Below are 23,971 nucleotides of genomic sequence, written 5' to 3'. Positions count from 1 at the left end.
TAAAACTTACTGATTACTGATACACAAAAAAACGAAACTTTCATTAGTATTAGAATTTTTTTTTTGTCTTTTGTTGGCTCAAACAACCCTCCCTGAATACCGATTTATTCCAAAATTTATACATCTCTTAAGCCAATATGAAAATTTTAGTGCTGAAAATTTCAAGTGGTTTGAAGGTTTTCAACGCTATGTAAAACAAGATCGTCCTTAGGACTAGTTGATATCTTACTTGCGGGATCGTTCACAAAGAGTATAAATGGGTGTAACTACTTTTCTGTCAAAGACGTTTTGAAAATAGAGCAGTGTATTTAAATCCTTGATCTTTGTGTGTTACATTAATGATTTACACGTACATAATTGTATACACAGTAGCACCAACGGTTGAGGAGGTAATACAGCTGAGGGGAGATAGAGTGCAGAGGAGAGAGGCGTTTTGAGCATTAAGTTTGAGGACATCCATGTACAATTGATTAAATACTGTGTGCATCTCTTTCTGGTGTTTCACGATGTATCTTATTTCAATTTTATTCAGTGTCTTACATAGTGGGTTTAGGGCTAAATAAAACCAAGGAAGACTTAGGGCATCCCTTTGGAAAAGAGCCTCAGTTGATCTTGATTTCAGGGATAGTGGTGTAGGAAAAATTGGTAATTAAAGGTAATTAAAATAATCTCTTCTTGAAGGTTAACCAGGGAAAAATTATTTTATAGCACTTAAGTACCTGCTTTTGAAATATTTACGTGTGTCCATAATTTGTAATTTTAATGCCTTGGCACTAACTCTAATAAGAAATTTTTTTGTTGATGACACCATGGTCTCTCTGCCGGCTGTATCTATTACTGTCAATAAGAGAGAATAGACAGGCTTTAAAGCAGAGTGAGGTTTATAGCTATAGTACAAAATAACAAAACTTGCTTAGAATAAGACGTCAAAAATGTGTACAAGAGTAAAAGTTGTACTTAAATGTATACTGACCCGAATAAATCGAGTTTGAATTAAAACGACTTATATAGTTGAATTTATTTATTTAAACACGAAACAGTGTATTTAACAATACAATAATAAAATATTAAACTACTAATAAAAATATAAGTTTTATTAGCCTAATCACAAGATGAGTAAATCCAAGTAAAAAAACATGTTATATAGTTAATCAGAATAGATTTAGTTTTGGTCATAACCGAGTGATATTCCTTAATTTACGTAAGTTTTCCAGTCGATACTCTAAAATAGCGAAGGGTATAACGGCGGCGACCATAACAAAGGCCAACAAGTACAACTTCACGTAATTGCACAGGAAACTCTGCAGTAGAAAGGCGATGGAGAATCCGATGAATTTAAAAAAAGCCCGATTCGCGAACGCTGCCTCCCAATTGTCCAGATAATGCCCGGTCAATAGAGCTAAAATTTCAAAGTTGTTATTTTTTTTTTAAACGCTTACCAATGCCAAAGACTTACTGAAAGCGATCATTTCCCAAATGGCATGACATACACCCCAGGCGGCCGATATGACGTAGAACAGCGCCGGGTCGTCCTCGATCGGTTTCCATAATAATAGTACCATGATTAAGCATATTTGGAAAATAAGACCCACGCCTATTATAATAAATGGGGTTCAAAATAAAATTGTTATATTTGTAGAGATAACTTACCCATAACATAATATCGTCTGATTGTCCTTAGTAACATACTGAGGGTCACTGCGGCTATTGATTGTAAAAGACCCATCGCCAAGATGACTAAGTTTACTCGGTGAATTCCCAAGGTGCATACAACATATGACTAAAATATAGTGATATCCAATATTATTATTATATATCAGGCAGGAGGAATTATTGTAAGGGAAGCAAATGAATCTAAATCGTTCCATATAAGAGGCTTCAGCTCGTATAATACTAGACGACTCCTATTTCGCACTCCAGTCTTATTAAGAATTCATTTGTATTTGAAGGTAGAAAGTTTTTTAACCATTTACCCTTAAACATGACCCAGACGATATGCCAATTAAATTTAAATTTAAAAAAAATTATCTTAAAATCAAAATGGTTCGAGTTACCCTACCACCCTTTATAATACTGTAAAGAAATTATAAAAATTTATTAATAGGTTTGTGGTAGTGTATTATATGTATACTTAGTATATTAATAAGTTATGTGGATAAACGTAAAAAAACTCAGATATTTCAATTCATTCCAAGAACCTCAAATAAAGGAGCACCGGGACTTGATGAACAAAACTGTACTTAACTTAGAAAGTATTAGACCTATAAAAATGGTTCATATCTTAAATTATTCCTCAAAAAACTCTTTTTCTTCCAGTAATAACTTCATTGAAGTACCTCAAAAATTTTCCAAGTAACTTGAAAATTTAGTAAAAAAATTATTTTTGAACTAAAATGGTTCTAATTTAACACATTCTTAACTTAACCGTCACTTCTTTGACATAGAACTCAATTATAGAAAACTCTTTATAATTCTGTGAAAAAATTACAAAAATGCTGTGGACAAATATCCAAAAACATGAAAAATGTTCAATATACTCCAAAAACCTCGAATCAGTGAGCACTAGGTTTTGATAGAGAAAACTGCATCTAACTAGGAAAGTATCAGACCCACAAAAATGTTTCATATCTTAAATTATTCCCCAAAAAACGCATTTTCTTTCAGTAAAAACTTCAATAAAGTACCTTTCAATTTACAAGTCACAAAAAATTCCCTGGAAGGTATTTAACATATTTCAACGGCCTGGAAGTAATAAATAATTACATAAACTGACTATGAATTATTTTTCCAAGCAATAGAGGTCACTTTTCAAATTTTTTGAAATAGATATCATACCTCAACTGCCTGCACGAGATAACTGGGTAAAAATCTGTATAAAGGAAAGATATTAACGTTTATTTCTCTACGTAAACCCCAAAAACTACCCTTCGTACTTTCAGGACACAAAAAAATCCCTGGAAATTATTTATTATGAGTTTACTTGCCTGGAAATAATAAATAATTACGTAAACTGATTATGCATTGTTATTCAAGATAGTCCAAGCAATTTTAAAAATTCTGGAAAGAAAAAACGATTCTTCCAGACAGTAGAGGTCACTTTTTGAAGTAGATATGGTACCTCAACTGTCTGGACGATACAATTGGAAAACTTTATATTAAAAGAAGATATTAACGTTAATTTATCCACATAAGTCCTAAAAACTACCCTTCCAACTTACAGGACACAACAAACTCAGTATAAATACAAAGTATTCTTTATAATAATTTGAAAAAATTACAAAAGTATCTTAAATGATTTGGCGTATATCTTAAAAGTTATGTGGACAAATGTCGAAATATAATAAATAATTCAAATATTTCAATTTATTTCAAAAACCTCAAATTAGTGAGCACTGGGACTTGATGAAGAAAACTGTACTTAACTCAGAAAGTAATAGACCTGTATGAGTGGTTGATACCTCAAATTATTCCTTCGAAAACGCATTTTCTTGCAGTAAAAGCTTCATTAAAGTACCTCAAAAACTAAAGTTCCAAGTAATCTTTAAGAAAGTAGTAAAAAAATTATACAGTAACCAAAATGGTTTTAGTTTAAAAAAATTTTGAGTCATCCCGTAAAAAATTAAATTTAAAAATTAAGATATTTCAATTTATTACAAAGAACGTCCAGTCAATGAGCAGTTGATCCGTTAGTTAATACGCATTGTAAAAATTATTACTTAATTGACCGGAATAAAATTAAAATTGATCATGGGTTTAAGAATGAATAAATATTTGACTTAATTTGACAGAGATTAACTAAAAGAAAGAAACGAGTCAAATCTTGCACGAATCAGCTACTGCTAATACAGAGCTGTTTTTAAGACAAAGTTCAGTGTAAGTTTTATCTCATGTACTAAAACCTGAAATAATTACACTACAGAAAAATAGAATGATATTCTAGAAAAGACTGGAAAAGGATAATGACAAGAAAACCACAGATTCTACCGTCACAGTAGAACGTAGAATATGACCTAGGAATTGTTGTGATTATCGAGAAAAATAATTTAATGATGACAATGTACGAATATGCAGTTAAAACGGTTGATTCGGTTCAAACTAAGTTAAAAGAGCACCCCGAAGAGAACCGATATACTCACCCTCCCAATATGCCATGTGAGTTACTATTTTATATCCTATGATTGTTAAAATGTGCTAAATTGTAAAAATAATCGCTTGTCAGTTTTTAATTGAAAATAAACTCACTACATATTTATTATTTAAAACAATAGAAGTCAACATAGAAATTTATAATTTCGGCACCTTTATACGACATTGATGCTTTGCGGTCAACCTTAATTGGTTCATGAATTAAAGACTTTTTTTGACATCTCCAAATACAAATGTTCTAAGGCAAACCAGTCCTATTATTTATCACATGAACAATACTCCTTTGAAGTGTGTGCAGCATATATAAGAAATTTGAAACTGCTACTTGATTTCAACCTTCACTGTACATCACACGACATTATTAATAAATCTCTAAAGATACATTCATACTCATTCATACTCATAAAAATACATTCACTAGAGATCTTACAATAATCAAGATATTCATTAAAAGACTCAATAATTGATCTTGAAACCTTATTAGCTTAATTACTTAAAAAATCTCTATAGATTACTTCAACTCTAGATTATCCATCACAAGTTTCATCCAGACTTTCCATGTACCTTTGCCAAAAATGCATGTATTCCTCTACTAAGCAATGAGCTACATAGTTACATTAATTTCTTTCAACCTTTGAGGCCCTTTCTGGAGCTTAGAATTCAATGGATTTTTGTATCCGGTTTTGTTGTTTATTTTTAATTTTTGTTACTTGTGCTTGTATTTATAGTTACTTGCATATTTCTGAATTGGGCTTGACCCGCTTATAAATATACAGGCTGGCCCATCGAAAACGTACCGCAAGGCATTGCAGGGTAGGAAAAAACTTTTCGGCAAAATCCAAAAATACGTCAAGTATGTTTGTCAGGGGGACAACTTTTGACATAAAAACCATTTAAAAAAACTCATAAGCGGGGGTGATATCCCCATATTTTTTTCAAAAGGGACGGAGGGTTAAGTGGTACCTCTTTAAAAGGGCCTTGTCATTCCCTATACAACGCTGCTTAGTTTTTAAAAATCGAGTCACTCGTTCAAGAAATATGGGCTCTTGAATATTAAACAATAATGTGTGACGAAAAATGCAAAAAGCGATTGAATGCTACCATGTTAATCAAGTAAAATCCAGCGTCCTGGAAATCTGTCGTTTAAATAGTTGCGTACATTTAGTGAGAAATGTGGAGGAGCTCCGTCTTGTTGGAAAATCAATTTCTGTTCATTGTATGCGCGGTCCTCTTCTTTGATATTTGTTAGAGCTTGGTCGATGGCATTTTGTACCAAATCTCACTACATATCGCCTGTTAAATTTCCAGGGTGGAAAAAAGAGCCCACAATGAAATTTCCAAAAATACCAGCCCATACATTTAACTTCTGGGAGTGTTGTGTGTGTGTGTTTGGTAGAAAATCCTTGGATTGCCGTCAGCCCAATAACGGCAATTTTGGCGATTTACTAAACCATTTAGGAAAAAAGAATACTCGTTTAAAAAACACACATTAAATGTGCAATTATTATTGTTTAACGCTCGCTCACTCATAACCGCAAAACTGCAAGTGACGTTAAAAGTCTTCTTCGCTCAATTCTTGCACTAAGCGAATTTTATAGGGATGAAACTTGTATTTCTTCAATACCCTTTGGACACTTATTCGAGACACACCCGTTGCAATGGCCAATTATCTTGTACTTAGCGTACTATCCATTGCAACTTCCCCCAATACTGCAATCTCTATAGCTTCATGAAACCCTGCATTTCAATATTCCTCTTTTTGTTGTGAACTGAACCTGTTTCGCGAAACTTTAAAACCAATTCTCGAACAATTTTCCCAGAGAGATGTTTCTCAGGATGCCATTGATTAAATAAATCCTCGACCCGATTTCCACACTCATTGTTTTTAAAAAAAAGCTCAATAATCTTTATTTTTTCTGCAATTGAGTACACCATAATTATCAATAAATTTAAAGATTCAACAATTTTTAAATACTTTAACCACAAAAAAGGTATCTAGTAAAACTACTTGACCTAATTTAAACTTGAAGAAAGAAACCGGATATTTTTAATCACTAAATGTGCCTAAAGAGTTTGCCGCAAAAACGACAAGTTCATTTAAAAGACAAAAAATTGTTTCTCGCATTCTTATCATTTGTTTAATTGAAATAATTAAATTAGTGTTTGGACTTAAAGATATGTTCTATGTTCACTCTGGGTTCAGTCTCACTCTCTCAATAAATTTTAATTATATCGTTACATATTATTGTTCAACTTTCAAGGGCTCATATTTCTTGAACGAGTGACTCGATTTTTAAAAACTAAGCAGCGTTGTATAGGGAATGGCAAAACCTTTTTAAGGAGATATCACTTGACCCTCCGTCCCATTTGAAAAAAATTGGAGGATGTCTGTATTAAACTCTGAAGGACTTCCAAGTAATTTTACCCATGAAAATGCAAATGTTTTAAGGACTTAAAAACAGAGCAATGGTACCGTGAATCTTCTGCTTATTCCAAGAAAATGACCCCTGGTGAGCAAAATAGGATCCTAAAGTTAGTTACCGTGGAATATAACCGTTAATTTATTTAAATTTTCATAAAAAAATTGTGATTCTTTGAAGTTACCAACAAACGGAATTTCAAGTTTAGTTTTCAAAAAAGTCCATGTGGTCGCAGTCGAACAAAGACTGTTAGATTTCTCCGTGATTTTTTTTCTATCTAAAACATGTTGCCACTGTGACACAAAAGCAACCATTACACTGATTTTTAAAATCATAGCATATTTCTCTTAAGTAAACTTGTTTTACTACTTTAATAGGCAGTACTCGTATAAATTTTATTCATGTCTAAGGTAGCATTGAGGTGAACCAAGCATGAGGTGATCTCAAGTCACAGCGACGACATGTGAACACTATACTACTAATCACTTTCATCGTCGTATACCTACTTTGGTAAAAACGCCATATATAAAAGCTTGCTCCAATCCAACAAAGACGGCCAAAGGGGCAGTCAATAAAAGTCTCATATCTCTAAAGCTCTCCCTAACAGCTCTTAAGGAGTTCAATCCGAAATCTCTTTCTGAAGAAATCGGATACAGCTGAAACGCACTTTATAATAAACTTCATGAAAAAAAAACACAAAACGAGCTTACAAAAGCTGCAATATTATCCATTCCCAGCATGGCGATTAAAAAGGCCAAACCGCAGGCCCCGCTATAAATCCCGATAAGTATTTTAGATGATTGGTCCGGTAAAACACGAAATCCCGCCTTAAAAGACAAATTGGCACTTGTAGAGAAAACCGGACAGGCCTGCGACCCACACAATCGTCCCTCCTCAGTTTGATCGAACAATTCGTCCAGGAATTGCGAATATTCGTATTGTTCCGAGGTGGAAAGCGTTACCAGTATCGTATTGTTCATGTAGCAATTTAATGACGTAATCGAGGAGTACTCCTGAAATAATTAAATTTATAGTAATGCAAACTTTCCCTTAAAACACACAGGAAATAACTCACCTGAATCGTGATCGAGGCGTTTTCCATTTCTTTAGCGGAAAAGCCGCTGCCAGGATTAAAGGTCAAGTGTATCACCAGAAAGGAGAGCACTGACCCTAGCATTATACCCAGGTCATGTGCACCCTAAAAAAATCATCATGTTTTAGGCATTTAGGTTAAAAACAAATGCTGACTGAAATCTCTTTAATCCAACCTTAAAACCAGAGAGAGAGAGTATGAAGGAATGTAGATGTGGAACAAAAGCAAATAACTAGCACTTGTTCCAAAAAAGACAAAGTAGTACAGTTCCCATAGAAACTTTACTATAAGAAAACATATTGGTAGGATTGACAAACCTTCTGTAAACAAAGAAATTTATGCCCAAAAAAGATAACTTATCCAGGGTTATCGAATATACTAAGATGGAAAGCAGGTTGGTTTATTAGAGCAGAAAATAAAGGACTTACAACTAGAATCCAGTAAAAAATTAACAATTCAGACCTACCCTTACATAATAAGTAAAATCACACAGATTAAAATAATAAAATAAGCAAATTACAATTTTTGTGCAGTACGTGCCTCAATATTAATTATATACACTAATAGTATTAGAGACCTTAGATCTATAGAATAGCCTGGAAAAGTTCATAGGATTACTATGCAGGTTCATTTAGTTAAGGAGATCACGACTATGCACAGACGTTGGATATAGCGAATCTATTTTCTTTGATGTAATAGTCCGGGCCTTTATGGTCGATTAATTTAATGAATTCAGCAAATTTATGTGCAAAGATTGTTTTTGGTTCAATGAAGGCATCGTGCTAAGTAATAAATAAAAACTAGTAACTCCACGCAGCTTTCTAGCAAAAAACCCCTTTAAGAGCCAGTTAAGAATGCGGCAGCTGTATTCTGTGACTTGACCAATGATTTCAATTGCGTAAAAAGACACAAAAAAATTAACAATTCAGACCTACCCTTAAATTATAACCAAAGTCACAGATTATAATAATATAATAAGCAAATTACAATTTTTTTGCAGTACGTGCCTCTAATATTAATTATATACACTAATAGTATTAGAGACCTTAGATCTATAGAATAGCCTGGAAAAGTTCATAGGATTACTATGCAGGTTCATTTAGTTAAGGAGATCACGACTATGCACAGACGTTGGATATAGCGAATCTATTTTCTTTGATGTAATAGTCCGGGCCTTTATGGTCGATTAATTTAATGAATTCAGCAAATTTATGTGCAAAGATTTTTTTTTGGTTCAATGAAGGCATCGTGCTAAGTAATAAATAAAAACTAGTAACTCCACGCAGTTTTCTAGCAAAAAACCTCTTTAAGAGCCAGTTAAGAATGCCGCAGCTGTATCTTGTAATTTAGCCGAAGCTTTCGATTGCGTAGAAAAACACAAAAAAAATTACAATTCAGGCCTAATTGTTTAGCACCACTAATTATTAATCAAAATCACAAATTAGATTAGACCAGACCTTGAACGTAGCGAATCTATTTTTTTTAATCTAAAGCCGCAATAGTCCGGGCGTTTATCGTAGATTAATTTAATAAATTCAGCAAATTTGTGTGCAAATCTTGTTGGTTCAATGAAGTCATCGTACTTAGTAGAAACTAGTAATTTCACACAGTTTTCTAGCAAAAAACCTCTTTAAGAGCCAGTTAAGAATGCGGCAGCTGTATTCTGTGACTTGACCAATGATTTCAATTGCGTAAAAAGACACAAAAAAATTAACAATTCAGACCTACCCTTAAATAATAACCAAAGTCACAGATTATAATAATATAATAAGCAAATTACAATTTTTTTGCAGTACGTGCCTCTAATATTAATTATATACACTAATAGTATTAGAGACCTTAGATCTATAGAATAGCCTGGAAAAACTCATAGGATTACTATGCCGGTTCATGACTTTGCACGACTATGCACAGACCTTGGACATAGCGAATTTATTTTCTTTGATCTAAAGCCGCAATAGTCCAGGCGTTTATTGTAGATTAATTTAATAAATTCAGAAAATTTATGTGCAAAGATTTTTTTTTGGTTCAACGAAGACATCGTACTAAATAATAAGTAAATCACTGTACTGTATTGATCACAGACAGCCATATTTAGCCGACTAGAACTTGAGAGATCTACGTAGACATATCCCAGTACACATCCTTTCTTTCCTCTTTTGTACCATATTTGGAACACATTTGGAGCACAAATTTGCAATCTGAACAATATTAGTCCGGTAAGGATTTTTTCAGATGTGCATCAAGTCCTATTGTTTCTAATTCTACTAACCTGAAATCCTCGGGCGGCCCTTCGGATGATACAGGTTCTCCTTGAATAAATGCAGTCCTCGTCTTCCTCGTGAAACAAGGCCGTGATCTTCTGGGTTAAAATGATTAGAAACGATATGTGGGCATTGGATAGCAGTCCAAGGAAAACCCCCATGAAGAAACTGGCGGATATCGTGATGTACAGGACTGGATATAGATGGCTCGCGTAGAACAAGCCCATACCAACTAAAAGAATGTGAAGGATCTGTATATACAGGGGTCGATATCTAACTTACCGTGACATATGACAGCCACAATCGTAGCACCCAGTAATCTAACGCAATAGGGTGCAACTAGTGCTGCTACGGCAGCGACGAAGAAAATTTCCGAACTGAGTAGCGATCCCACATTCACTTCGAATCCGTCATTTGAGTTTGATCGGACCCATACCGAAACGCTACTTTGAAGGGATAAGAAAGACATCAGGGCGGCAGTGGATAACAAATGGCACAGACACATCATGAACAAGTTGGTTATCAGTAACTTTCTGTTATGTAAAATCCCTCCGGAACGTTCTGAAAATGTTTGTAATGTATTTTTTTTTTTAATTTTAATAGAAAATGCGTTTACCGATGTTTTTGTGTGGTCCCCCGCCACGCACCACAGTTAAAAGTCTTCGGACAGATGTCGCGCCAATTGAACTCGCCAGTGAATCGATCCTCTTCATGTGGCTGCCGGTGCAGTGTAGATTTAAGTGGGATTTTCGGGATACTGGGGAATACGCCGTCATGTGCTGGAAATATGAAGGTTTTGTTGGAACAAGTGTTTTTCTTATATGGGACCCAAGCAACACATCATATATTGTTATTATCGTTAAATTGTTGGTTTTAATATATTTATCAACTGTATATGGTGAGAGTATATTTATTAAACTGTAGAATGTACGTATATCGTTTACGATTCTGTTTACAAAAGGGAGAAATTTTTGGGATTTGAAAAAAAGATACGGGATTTGCATTTCTAGTTTTGACACTCAATTATTACCCACCTTAAATATTTGATGCAATTTTTTTGAAAATTCAGTGTTTTTTGTTTATATTATCCAATCTTATAACGCCGTCTATATACTAAATATGGCATATATATTTTTTGCAGAGACATTGTTTTTTTTTTCACAAAAAAATCATTAACCTCCCATGCACCCCAAAAATTTGTCCAGTAAGAAATGCCTTCGAAAAATCACTGTTATTCGTTCATAAAATCCAATGTAATATCACTGTTTTCGAATTAAATATTTATTAATTTACATATATATAATTATATTAACTATAAATAAAACAAATTAAGTTATTAGATTAAATATTAATGACAAAATTAGCTGTTATTCATCTGTATTATTTTGGAAAACAATGATTTTCGAAAACAGTTTTTTAGTGGTAAGTTGTGTGGGGTGGGCGGGGGGCTAAGGGTAGGATTAATAAAAAACCGTTTTTTTTTGTAGAAAATAATTGCCTGAAAGAAAAATGCTTTTTAAGAAATGTATAGGTGAGAATATACGTATATAATATACGATTCTGTTTACAAATCAGAGAAAATTTCGGCATTTAAAAATTTGACAAGGGATTTACATATCTAGTTTTACTCTCTCTCGATTACTCCACCTCAAATATTTGATAAAATTCTTCTAAACAATTACTGTTTTTCATCCATATTATCCAATCTAAATAATAATAATATAGGGTGTTGCCTTTTTCATAGGGACAGTATTGCTATCTCCTATACTATAAAAGATACGAGGGCGGTTAAATTAGAAAAAAGCTGCGGCATTTTATTCTGATTAAAAAAGTGTATTTAGATTTTTTATGCGACAATTCGTTTCATAGATATCATCATCAACTTTTTTTTTTAAATACAAACTTGGATTTTTAATTTTATATTTAAAAAGAAAAGAATAAATGTCTGTCTCGACGTTTCGGTATAAATATAGCAGTTTTCAAGCTTTTTTCTTTAATACGGACCTGATTAGTATTTAAAAAATTAAAATACGGCAGATTTGGGTTGAGTTGGGTAAGCTGGTAATATTATTCACTAACATTAATTGCGGCTGATATTTTTTTATGTGGTTAGGAAAAAAATTACGATATGTGATTTTTTTTTGTTATGAACATTTGCTTTTGTATGTATCTGTTACAGATTTTGATTTTTTTCCTGTAAACGAGTAAGGCTCAAGGGGCAAGAAAGTTACATTATTGACCGCTTAATCTAAAAAAAAAATTTAATTGTCAAACAAGCGGTGGCATATAATAATTTTACCTAAAAGTATCCAGTAGGTAGCCCCCTGAAACGCCGCTGGAATTAATAAATTTATTTTATTCCCACCAAAGAAGGGCCTTTATGACAGTGGCGAAGCGAGCGAGTACACAAGGTAGACACTGTCTACCCAAAATTATCAAGTTATTTGTCATTAATTTATCACGTAATTATTTCATGTAATTGTTAAATTAAAATTTTAAAAAAATTAACATAGAACGTAGTCGCCATTCTTACTATTATCATATAGTATCTAAACACGATTAATTCAAGGCGCGCCCCCGCCTGCCGCACCGATTAAGATAAAAATACAGAGCTGACACCCAATTAATGTATACGAGTCCCAGGAAGACACATTGATATTTGTGTTCCGAAATTTGGAGCAGATCAGTATTCAGCCTGTTAACGTATGCAAAATTTACTCGCGGAAAAGACATTCGAGCAGCTATTTTATTATGCTGTTGAGGGTTATTGTTTATGGACACGCTTGATCTGGTCGGCCGCAATACATCTTCAATTTTGTTTTGTTTTAATAATTAGTATTTTTATTTTTGGGTGTATAGAAAAGGTTTTTTCAGTGGTTATTTATGAACGACTGTTCGATATTGGCAATTGTATTTTAGTTGTGTTTTTTTTGTAAGTAGTATTTATTTTCATCTATCTTTTTATGCTAGTAGTAATTATTTTTTTCTTTTCTCTTGATTTTTATTGTTTGTCTACCCGAAAAAAAAGTTCACGCTTCGCCACTGCAAGCGACAAATAAGCCTACCAAATTTTACTTAAATCGGCTGAAAGGATTTCGAATAATTGATAAAAACCCGATTTTATTAAAAAAAAAATTACACACTGTATCTAGAAAACGAAGCAAGTTAGGACATACGTTGTTTATATGAAAAAAAGTTTCTATTTTTGGCTAGTAAATACGCCCTTGAAATCTTTGCACTCAATTTTGAATCACCGTATATATATAATTATATGAAAGTTAAATAAACAATGTTATTAAATTAAATATTTCATATATATTTTTTGCAGGGACATTGTTTTTTATTAAAAAAACCCTTAGCCTCCCACCCACCCCAAATATTTGCCCAGTTAAAAATTCCTTCATAAAATCATTTTTTTTCTTCCATTATAACCAATCTAATAGCACTGTTTTTGTATTAAATATTTATTAATATATTTATTTAAAATTAATATCAAACAATGATTTTTGAGAACAATTTCTTACTGGTAAATTGTGTGAGGTGGGTGAGGGGGTAAAGGTAGAATTAATGAAAAACGTTTTTTTTTATAGAAAATAATTGCCTGAGAGAAAAATGCTTTTTAAGAAAATTATAGGTGAGAATATACGTATATAATATATGATTCTGTTAACAAATTTCGGCAATTAAAAAAATTGACAAAAGAGTTTAAAAAAAATTGACAATTGACTCGATTACTACACCTCAAATATTTGATGAAATTCTTCTGAAAAATCATTGTTTTTTGTCCATATAATTCAATTTAATAACGCTGTGTTCAGACCAATGTTATTAAATTAAATATTTTATATATATTTCATGCAGAAACATTGTTTTTTATTAAAAAAATCCTTACCCCCCCCCCACCCACCCCAAACATTTGCCCAGTAACCAATTCTTTTGAAAAATACTATTTTTCGTTCACAATATCCAATATAGTACCAATGTTTTTGTATTGAATATTTATTTATATACATACATAAAATTTTATCAAATTCAAATAAACAAACTGTGTTATTAGATTAGATATTCACTACGAAACCAGCATATTATTTTGAAAAACAATGATTCTTGAAAACAATTTCTTACTGGTATAAAACACAATAACTATACCAAATAAGATGTACAAACAAAAAAAAAACTCATGAATACAAATTAATTCAAAGCTAAACAAGGAATTAAAAAAAAAAATTATTTTAGAAAAATGCAGTGGTGTACTTTTTTTTTATTAAAAAATATTTACGATAAATGTAAACTTTATTGGTAGACTTCTTGACACCCAGTAAAATATACCACAATTCAAGCTTAAATTCTCTCCATATCAACAATTATTTAACGATTAAAATGAAGGTTTTATACTTGTCTTCTATAACTAAAAATTCAACGTTTTTCTGATGGCAAGTATCTTTGTTTAGAAGCTCATTCCATTTTATAAACGTCTTTAAATACTATACATATATACCATACTAAAATGTTTAACTTTTATGATAAAATAATTTTATATCATTAACATGTAATAGTTGAAGTTCAACCAAAAATGTACACCTGATGTAAATGAAGGTTTATTTTTTAACTATCGCGTGTCGCTTGGGGACCACTTTGGTTCTATACGGTTTAGAGACACGAGTTTAACCATTTTATGTTCAATAAATGTGCTGCAATCTTTCAAAGTCAACTTGACACCTATATAAACACAAATACAAAGAAATTTCAATAGTTATACCTCCATCACGACATCGTCCTGCACTACCCGGTGTGAATCGTGTGGATTACTTCGCACTTTCGTTATACGGGCATGCCCGGAGTACCGGTGGAGTATCCGGGATTTTTCTTCGTTTGTCAGATCTGCATCGTAGGTACCACACAAGTGACCCAAAGCTGGACCGGGCTTAAAATGGGACTGACCTAAAATAAAGGGTTATTAAATAAAATATTTTATGTCTTTCTTCATTTGAATTCTCACTCTTTTAAGTAAGTAGAGGTATTTTTAAATAGAGGTGGTCATAATAAGAGCAAGTTTTTATACAGTAAGTAGCTTTAACGCGTATTGGCATTCAATCACTATATATTACTCAAATCAATGTAATTACTGTACTATACTGTACATTCAAACTTAAGCCTGTAATTAGTTCTGACCTAAATAACATGATAAATTTCAGTGTCATCTGTGTAAAAATGTGAAAAAATCATACTAAACGCACTAAGCCTTCTATTTGTAGGATCAGATATAAATATATAAATACATAATAAATATTACTGTATACAGTATCAGTCTTCTCAATTAAATAACAATACGTGTTTATAGCATTATTTCAGGAAATCCATGTACACAAAAATAGTCAACAGATTTATTGTACATGCGCTGGAAACACAGACTATAATTATTTCGATTTAAAAGTAGCGCCATTATTCTGACTTTAACTGCCCTTCCCCCCTAGCGGTGGAAGAACTAACTACGGACCACTGTTCTGGAACATTCATAGATGGCGCTCGTTCTATTCTGTTTTTTTTTGTTTCTTGCAGGCATTGGGAGTAATTTTTACGTTTTTCGGGAATTATCGAATAATTTTCCTTTTTCAGTCATTTTGTAAATTTTATGTCGCTGAATCTCGAGATCTTGTCACTTGTGCAAGAATAAAAAAGGTTATGTTATATATGTTAGCAATTATTTAATTCCTACTGCTCATTTAAAAAAATAAATATAATTACGATTTAATGTACTCCTAGATATTTTTTTACATACCCCCATTTATTTTAATAAATGTGAGTGACAAATAGCTAATTTTTTCTAATTTTTTGCCTAATTATTTTATAATTTATCTCAACTTTAAAAATTCATAAGAAAATCAAATCAAGTACAATTTACTTGAAACTTCCTACAATTATAAAGAGATTCATTGCTTGTCGATTTGAGAAGATTGTTAGTTAATTCGTGTATTATTTTATAAGTTATAATTATTTTACTCCAAATTTAAAAATTCATAAGAAATTCAAATCAAGTGCAATTTACTTCAAACTTCGTATAATTATAAAAAGATTTATTGCTTATCAATTTGAGAAGATTGTAAGTTAATTGATAAATTATTTTGTAAGTTATAATTTTTTTACCGAAAACAGTCCAAGAATTATTTTAGTCCAAATTTAAAAAAATATAGGCCGGGACCAATTTACTTGAAATTTCTTGTAATTATAAATAAACCTATTGTTTATCGACAAAAGAAAGTCATAAGTTAACTGGTCTAATATTTGTCATGTTATGATTTTTTTTCCAAAAAAAAGTCCAAATATTATTTTACCTCAACTTTAAAAATTCATAAGAAATTCAAGTCAAGGCCGATTTACTTAAAACTTCTTATACTAATAAAAAGATTTGTTGCTAATCGGCTTGAGAAGATTGTAAGTTGATTGGTCTATTATTTTATAAGTTATAAATTTTTTATCAAAACAGTCCAAAAATTATTTTAGTCCAAATTTAAAAATTTTAGAAAAATTTAAGCCGGGAGCAATTTACTTGAAATTTCTTGTAATTATAAATAAACCTATTGTTTATTGACAGAAGAAAGTCATGAGTTAACTAGTCTAATATTTGTCATGTTATGATTTTTTTTCCAAAAAAAAGTCCAAATATTATTTTACCTCAACTTTAAAAATTCATAAGAAATTCAAGTCAAGACCAATTTACTTGAAACTTCTTATACTAATAAAAAGATTTGTTGCTAATCGGTTTGTGAAGATTGTAAGTTAATTGGTCTATTATTTTATAAGTTATAAATTTTTTTATCAAAACAGTCCAAAAATTATTTTAGTCCAAATTTAAAAATTTAAAAAAAATTTAAGCAGTGAGCAATTTACTTGAAATTTCTTGTAATTATAAATAAACCTATTGTTTATTGACAGAAGAAAGTCATGAGTTAACTAGTCTAATATTTTTCATGTTATGATTTTTTTTCCAAAAAAAAGTCTAAATACTATTTTACCTCAACTTTAAAAATTCATAAGAAATTCAAGTCAAGACCGATTTACTTGAAACTTCTTATACTAATAAAAAGATTTGTTGCTAATCGGCTTGAGAAGATTGTAAGTTAATTGATCTATTATTTTATAAGTTATAAATTTTTTATCAAAACAGTCCAAAAATTATTTTAGTCCAAATTTAAAAATTTTAGAAAAATTTAAGCCGGGAGCAATTTACTTGAAATTTCTTGTAATTATAAATAAACCTATTGCTTATTGACAGAAGAAAGTCATAAGTTAACTGGTCTAATATTTTTCATGTTATGTTTTTTTTCCCAAAAAAAGTCCAAATATTATTTTACCTCAACTTTAAAAATTCATAAGAAATTCAAGTCAAGACCGATTTACTTAAAACTTCTTATACTAATAAAAAGATTTGTTGCTAATCGGTTTGAGAAGATTGTAAGTTGATTGGTCTATTATTTTATAAGTTATAAATTTTTTATCAAAACAGTCCAAAAATTATTTTAGTCCAAATTTAAAAATTTTAGAAAAATTTAAGCCGGGAGCAATTTACTTGAAATTTCTTGTAATTATAAATAAACCTATTGTTTATTGACAGAAGAAAGTCATGAGTTAACTAGTCTAATATTTGTCATGTTATGATTTTTTTTCCAAAAAAAAGTCCAAATATTATTTTACCTCAACTTTAAAAATTCATAAGAAATTCAAGTCAAGGCCGATTTACTTAAAACTTCTTATACTAATAAAAAGATTTGTTGCTAATCGGCTTGAGAAGATTGTAAGTTAATTGATCTATTATTTTATAAGTTATAAATTTTTTATCAAAACAGTCCAAAAACTATTTTAGTCCAAATTTAAAAATTTTAGAAAAATTTAAGCCGGGAGCAATTTACTTGAAATTTCTTGTAATTATAAATAAACCTATTGTTTATCGACAAAAGAAAGTCATAAGTTAACTGGTCTAATATTTGTCATGTTATGATTTTTTTTCCAAAAAAAAGTCCAAATATTATTTTACCTCAACTTTAAAAATTCATAAGAAATTCAAGTCAAGACCGATTTACTTGAAACTTTTTATACTAATAAAAAGATTTGTTGCTAATCGGTTTGAGAAGATTGTAAGTTAATTCATCTATTATTTTATAAGTTATAAATTTTTTATCAAAACAGTCCAAAAATTATTTTAGTCCAAATTTAAAAATTTTAGAAAAATTTAAGCCGGGAGCAATTTACTTGAAATTTCTTGTAATTATAAATAAACCTATTCTTTATCGACAAAAGAAAGTCATAAGTTAACTGGTCTAATATTTTTCCAGTTACGATTTTTTCTTCCACAAAAAGTCCAAAAATTATTTTAGTTAAAACTTAAAAATTCATAAAAAGTTAAAATCAACACCAGTTTACCTGAAACTTTTTGTAATTATAAAAAAAAATATTTTGCTAATCGACGGTAGAAGATTCTAACTTAATTGGTTTAATACTTTTCATGTTATGATTTTTTTTCAAAAAAAAGTTCAAATAATGTTTTACCTCATCTTTAAAAATTCATAAAAAATTCAAATCAAGTACAATTTACTTGAAACTTCCTATAATTATAAAGAGATTAATTGCTAATCGATTTGAGAAATTGTAAGTTAATTGGTCAATTATTTTTTAAGCTATGATGTTTTTTTCCACAAAAAGTCCAACAATTATTTTAGTTAAACCTTAAAGATTCATAAAAAATTAAAATGAACACCAGTTTACTTGAAACTTCTTGAATTTATGAAGAAAAATTATGGTAATCGATGGTAGAAGATTGTGAGTTAATTGGTCTAATATTTTTCCTGTTATAATTTTTTTTTCAAAATAAGCCTAAATATTATTTTAGTCCTTATTTAAAAATTCACAAAAAATTTAAATCACAACCAATTTACTTAAAACTTCCTATACTTATAAAGATATTTATTGCTAATTGATTTGAGAAGACTGTAAGTTAATTGGTCTATTATTTTATAAGTTATAAATTTTTTACCAAACAACAGTCCAAGAAATTATGTAACCATAATGAGTGCATGCGTAAACACTTCATAGTAATATGCAGTTTTTAACACTTAATTAATGCATAATTTTAATGCATACACATTTATTGAATCAATAACTGAACAATTTGAAACCCATGTATTATTATGATTATTAATTTAATAATTGTGTATTGTTGAGGCTAATTTTTGCTTTATGTTGTATATACAGGTCGTCATACAATTTTTAAATTATTATTTAATTTCTGTTTAAGATCAAAACAAATTTGCCACGAAATTGTTTGTAGTAAATCCTTATAATTATTAAGTTTATTTGATATTTTAAATGTAGACTGTTAAAAACAGAAATTTCACTTATTGAGGGACACTCATATTCAACATTAATACAATGGCTGTAGCTTAGGTGATGGTTCAAATTTTAAAATACAAACTACTAGAACACTCTTAAGAATATTAAAATATACTTACATTCTTTTCCACCCTCCACATGTTCTAACTCATGAAGATTCGGCAAACTTCCCATCTTGTTGATATTATATAACTAATCATCCCATACGATCTAATTATTTATTTTTCAGTTTTATTTATTCTATGCCCCTCCTTCGTTATAACCAAATTTACCGTTAAAAAAAGCCCTTTAGCAAGGACTTATACATCATCGAACCAAACTTGCAACTAAAACGAAGATCAATGGCTCTACCTGTTGTCGTCCTTGACAATATACACACTAAACCTTAATAAAAACGAAAACTAATAATGTTCCTCCCAAATACACTTTGGCATAGAAGTGATACGCGTTAATCTTATTGATAGACGGTTACATGGGAGCTATTTGCGCCTTGTAAATATAGGGAGAATTTTTATTTTTTTTAATAAGCCCAGAGACTGGGAGATCGTATTATTCGTGAGGGATGCTGCGCACAGAAATCGATAGAGGCAGCACAGGGTCGTGGCCGAGGGTCGAATTATTAGTCATCGGTGCACAGTGAAGGTCTACTCATAAAAAATCGTTGGAAACCCTGGATGTTCCGGGAAAACCGTGACATTCTCTTATTGGGGAAGTTTGATATGATGTCTGGTTGCTCGACGATTGTTTTCGCTTAGGACGTTTATATATAAGTATTCTTTAGGCTCTATTACTTTTATAGACATTTTCTCGGTATATTTGTATATTCTTAAATTATATAAATGTATCATGACCTCAAGCTTCCTTAATTTGGGATGCTATAGGCTTTTCACTTAAAATAAAAATCATGACATTTTTCTCACTGGAGTGACTGGACCAATGAATACGTTGATTTTTAGTAGTTAAATTATTGCAATTATTGACTTCTATAGAGGCTCAAAGTACACTTTAAACATTGCTGAAGAAATTATTAAAATCCATGCACTAAAAATCAATTTATTGACATTTTTCTCACTGGAATGCCTGGAATAAATAAAATAACTTGTCTCTTATTGACTAATGAATACGTTGATTTTTAGTAGTTAAATTATTGTAATTATTGACTTCTATGGAAGTTCAAAGTACACTTTAAACATTGCTGAAGAAATTATTAAAATCCATGCACTAAAAATCAATTTATTGACATTTTTCTCACTGGATTGCCTGGAATAAATAAAATAACTTGTCTCTTATTGACTAATGAATACGTTGATTTTTAGTAGTTAAATTATTGTAATTATTAACTTCTATGGAAGTTCAAAGTACACTTCTAACATTGCTGAAGAAATTATTAAAATCCATGCACTAAAAATAAAAATATTGAATTTTTTTCACCGGAGTGCCTGGAATAAATAAAATAATTTGTCTCTTATTGACTAATGAATACGTTGATTTTTAGTAGTTAAATTATTGCAATTATTGACTTCTATGGAAGTTCAAAGTACACTCCAAACATTGCTGAAGAGATTATTAAAATCCATGCACTAAAAATCGATTTATTGACATTTTTCTCACTGGAGTGCCTGGAATACATAAAATAATTTGTCTCTTATTGTCTAATGAATACGTTGATTTTTAGTAGTTAAATTATTGCAATTATTGACTTCTATGGAAGTTCAAAGTACACTTCAAACATTGCTGAAGAGATTATTAAAATCCATGCACTAAAAATCAATTTATTGACATTTTTCTCACTGGAATGCCTGGAATAAATAAAATATAATGACTAATGAATACGTTGATTTTTAGTAGTTAAATTAATGCAATTATTGACTTCTATAGAGACCTAAAGTGCACTTTAAACATTGCTGAGAAAAATATTACAATCCCAGCACTAAAAATCGATTTATTGACATTTGTCTCACAGGAGTGCCTGTAAGAAATAAAATAATTTGCCAATGATAATGTAATTTAATATTTGCCTCGGAAATTTCCTGTAGCAATCAATCTGTTGAATGTTCATCAAAATGGTGTAATATTGTTCTTGTTGTATATGTTCAAGGTGACTATTATTATTATATTGTTTGTTTGCATTGGTATACTGAATTCTGGGATGTAGGATTTTAGGACTTTTTTAGGAGGTTTTCCACCTATTTTCTATATAATCGCTCCATTTTCTAAATAGAGCTTGGATCACCTGGAATTAGTGTTTTTCTCTCGTAATGTGTCTAGTTATACCCGAAAAACATCATTCTATTCCCATCCTCTTCTAATTTTCAGATTGAGATAAAGATATATAAATGACAATTCGATTTTTCCACCTATTTTCTATATCATCGCTTCGTTTTCTCTCGTATTTTTGTAACACTACTTAAATTTAATTCAATTGAATGAGTCAAATTTAAGTAGTATTTACATAATTAGTATTTTTCCCTCTATATCAACAATGTTCATTCATTAAGAGTATTATTCTAGAATTCCAATCTCAATATTGTTAACCATAGATGCTTTATTAATTTCCAGTGAATTTAATAAAACATTGTGCGAATTTTGTAATTACTGTAGTATACTCTACATTAAAACTTAAGCCTTTAATTAGTTCTGACCTAAATGACAAATAAATTTCAATGTCCTCTGTGTGCTTATTAATTAAATTTTTTTACACTTTTAACACACTAGTTTTAGGTTTTATATTGCTAATTATGAGTTTGTAGTTTCTCGCATCTTGCCTCCACTACTACCTCCTGCTACCACGTATGTAGCAAATATGCTAAATAGACATATTATTATTGTTGATAGATGCTATTCTAAAGAAATGTTGAATTCTATTCTTTATAAATAGTTAATCGAATTTAATAAGTTACCAAATAATATTAAGGAATGTAGTTATATAAAAGAATTTAAACGGTTGTTAGGAGGGTATATCTAAATTTGATATTTGTGTAGTTTAACGTTGTATTTTACTCTTCTAATATTTATCCGCTTACTTTTATTTTCACTTACTAGTTTTATCAAGACATTGTAAATATGTTCTTAAAAATTATAACACTTATTAACACTGTATATATATAATTATTTCGATTTAAAAGTCGCGCCATTATTCTGACTTGAACTGCCCCCCTAGCGGTAGGAGAACTAACTACGGACCACTGTTCTGGAACATTCACAGATGGCGCTCGTTCTATTCTGTTCTTTTTTTTATTCCTTGAATTTTCTGGGAATTATTAAACAATTTTCCTATTTCAGTCATTTTGTATAAATTGTTTGTCACTGAAGAACTAATAATAATTTTGTACCTATAACTTATTGCTTATTTTTATTGAAATATTATTGCCAAATACTTAAGGGTGATACAAAGTAAGAGCGTATATTTTAATCCGAGTATAATGAACTTAGGAATGTTTAGTCGAAAGAGAAAAATACAGGGTATGCCAACATGAAAACATAATGTTCGTTCCTTGCTATATAACAAACATAAAGGTTTTATAGAACTAAATTATAGTTAGGCACTTCTAGGGCGATTTAATATGAAGCATTTATTTCAATTTATTTTCTTTCTTAAACTAGTCAAATACCACGAACATTTCTCTCCCAGGAGCTTCCACTAATTTAAAAAAAAATAAATATAATAATATATAAATGACAATTTAATTTTTGTCCACCTATTTTCTATATCGTCGCTTCATTTTCTAAATAGAGTTTGGATCTCCTGGAATTAGTCTTTTTCCCTCTGTATCAAAAATGTTCATTAATTAAGAATATTATTCAAGAATGCCAAGCAATTCCTAAAGGTTTTAGCCCAAATACATGTCTGGTAAAAACATCATAGAATTACAATTTGGTTTTAAGATCCTCAATCTCTGGATTTTGAATGATTGGACTTTTTTTATGTATAATTTGTTTTTAAATATTCCAATTATAACAAAGAAGTATTTGCAATAAAATTGAGAAACTGATTAAAAAAATTGCAAAAAAAGTCGTTCAACCAAAAATGCTTTTTTTTATTCAAATCTTAAATTTACAGTGATGTTTCTACACTCAAATTTATCTTTAGGAACTCCACTATCCTGTCGTGAAAAAATTATGAAAATATTTCCAGTGGTTCCAAAATTATGACCAAAAATGTTCGTTAGAAAATAAAAATCATAAAATAACACTTTGGTTTTAAAATTTTCAAATTTGAAGACTCTTGGACCTTAAATGGTAAAAATCGCGTTTTACTCAAAAAGTTTTTGAGGCACAAAAAATGTTTATACATAAAATTGTTCGAAAATAATTGGACAACGATAGGATATATATTATAGGATTTATAAAGACTCTGATACTGTTAACCATAGATGATTCCCGTTCCGGGAATATCAATCAATGAGGTTCCGTTCTATCCCCTCTGCTATTTTCAATTTATGGGTAAAATAGTTCAATTTAAATTGATTTAAAGAAAAGATAAATTAATACACATTGAAATTACTCTTATCAACAATCCCGGTGACGTAGTCTTGTGCCGTTGGATCTAAGACTATTAAAGCTATAACCGGGTATTTACGATAATGATTAATTAATTTTTATTACAATTTCACCTATTTACTTACGTAGTTAAATCTGAACAGTAGGATTAAGGAATCAAAGAA

General features: G+C 30.3%; 1 protein-coding gene across 1 annotated transcript; it reads right to left on the bottom strand.

Annotated features, from left to right (window-relative positions):
• Positions 1–1,012: 1,012 nt before the first annotated feature.
• On the bottom strand, positions 1,013–19,858 carry LOC126745047 (uncharacterized). Its single transcript, XM_050452729.1, has 11 exons — positions 19,427–19,858; positions 14,683–14,864; positions 10,540–10,702; positions 10,206–10,484; positions 9,932–10,155; positions 7,642–7,764; positions 7,277–7,579; positions 7,073–7,222; positions 1,651–1,780; positions 1,457–1,594; positions 1,013–1,399 (listed from the first exon to the last, which is right to left on the bottom strand). The coding sequence occupies exons 1-11, from the start codon at positions 19,479–19,481 to the stop codon at positions 1,173–1,175; spliced, it is 1,974 nt and encodes a 657-aa protein (XP_050308686.1). The 5' UTR covers positions 19,482–19,858; the 3' UTR covers positions 1,013–1,172.
• Between the last annotated feature and the right edge of the window lie 4,113 nt (positions 19,859–23,971).

This window comes from Anthonomus grandis, chromosome 15 (genome assembly GCF_022605725.1).
Source record: "Anthonomus grandis grandis chromosome 15, icAntGran1.3, whole genome shotgun sequence".
In the NCBI taxonomy this organism is placed as follows: domain Eukaryota; kingdom Metazoa; phylum Arthropoda; class Insecta; order Coleoptera; family Curculionidae; genus Anthonomus; species Anthonomus grandis.
Note: the sequence above shows the minus strand (reverse complement) of the source record. Positions and strands in the feature narration are given on the sequence as shown.

What these genes read in the sequence shown, in the direction of transcription:
- LOC126745047 (XM_050452729.1), bottom strand. Translation starts at nt 19,481, where the DNA reads ATGGGAAGTTTGCCGAATCTTCATGAGTTAGAACATGTGGAGGGTGGA. An exon ending in TGTGGAGGGTGGAAAAGAAT is followed by an intron (nt 14,865 to 19,426) that starts GTAAGTATATTT and finishes CCTTTATTTTAG; the next exon opens with GTCAGTCCCATTTTAAGCCC. An exon ending in CAGACGATATTATGTTATGG is followed by an intron (nt 1,595 to 1,650) that starts GTAAGTTATCTC and finishes TTATTATAATAG; the next exon opens with GCGTGGGTCTTATTTTCCAA.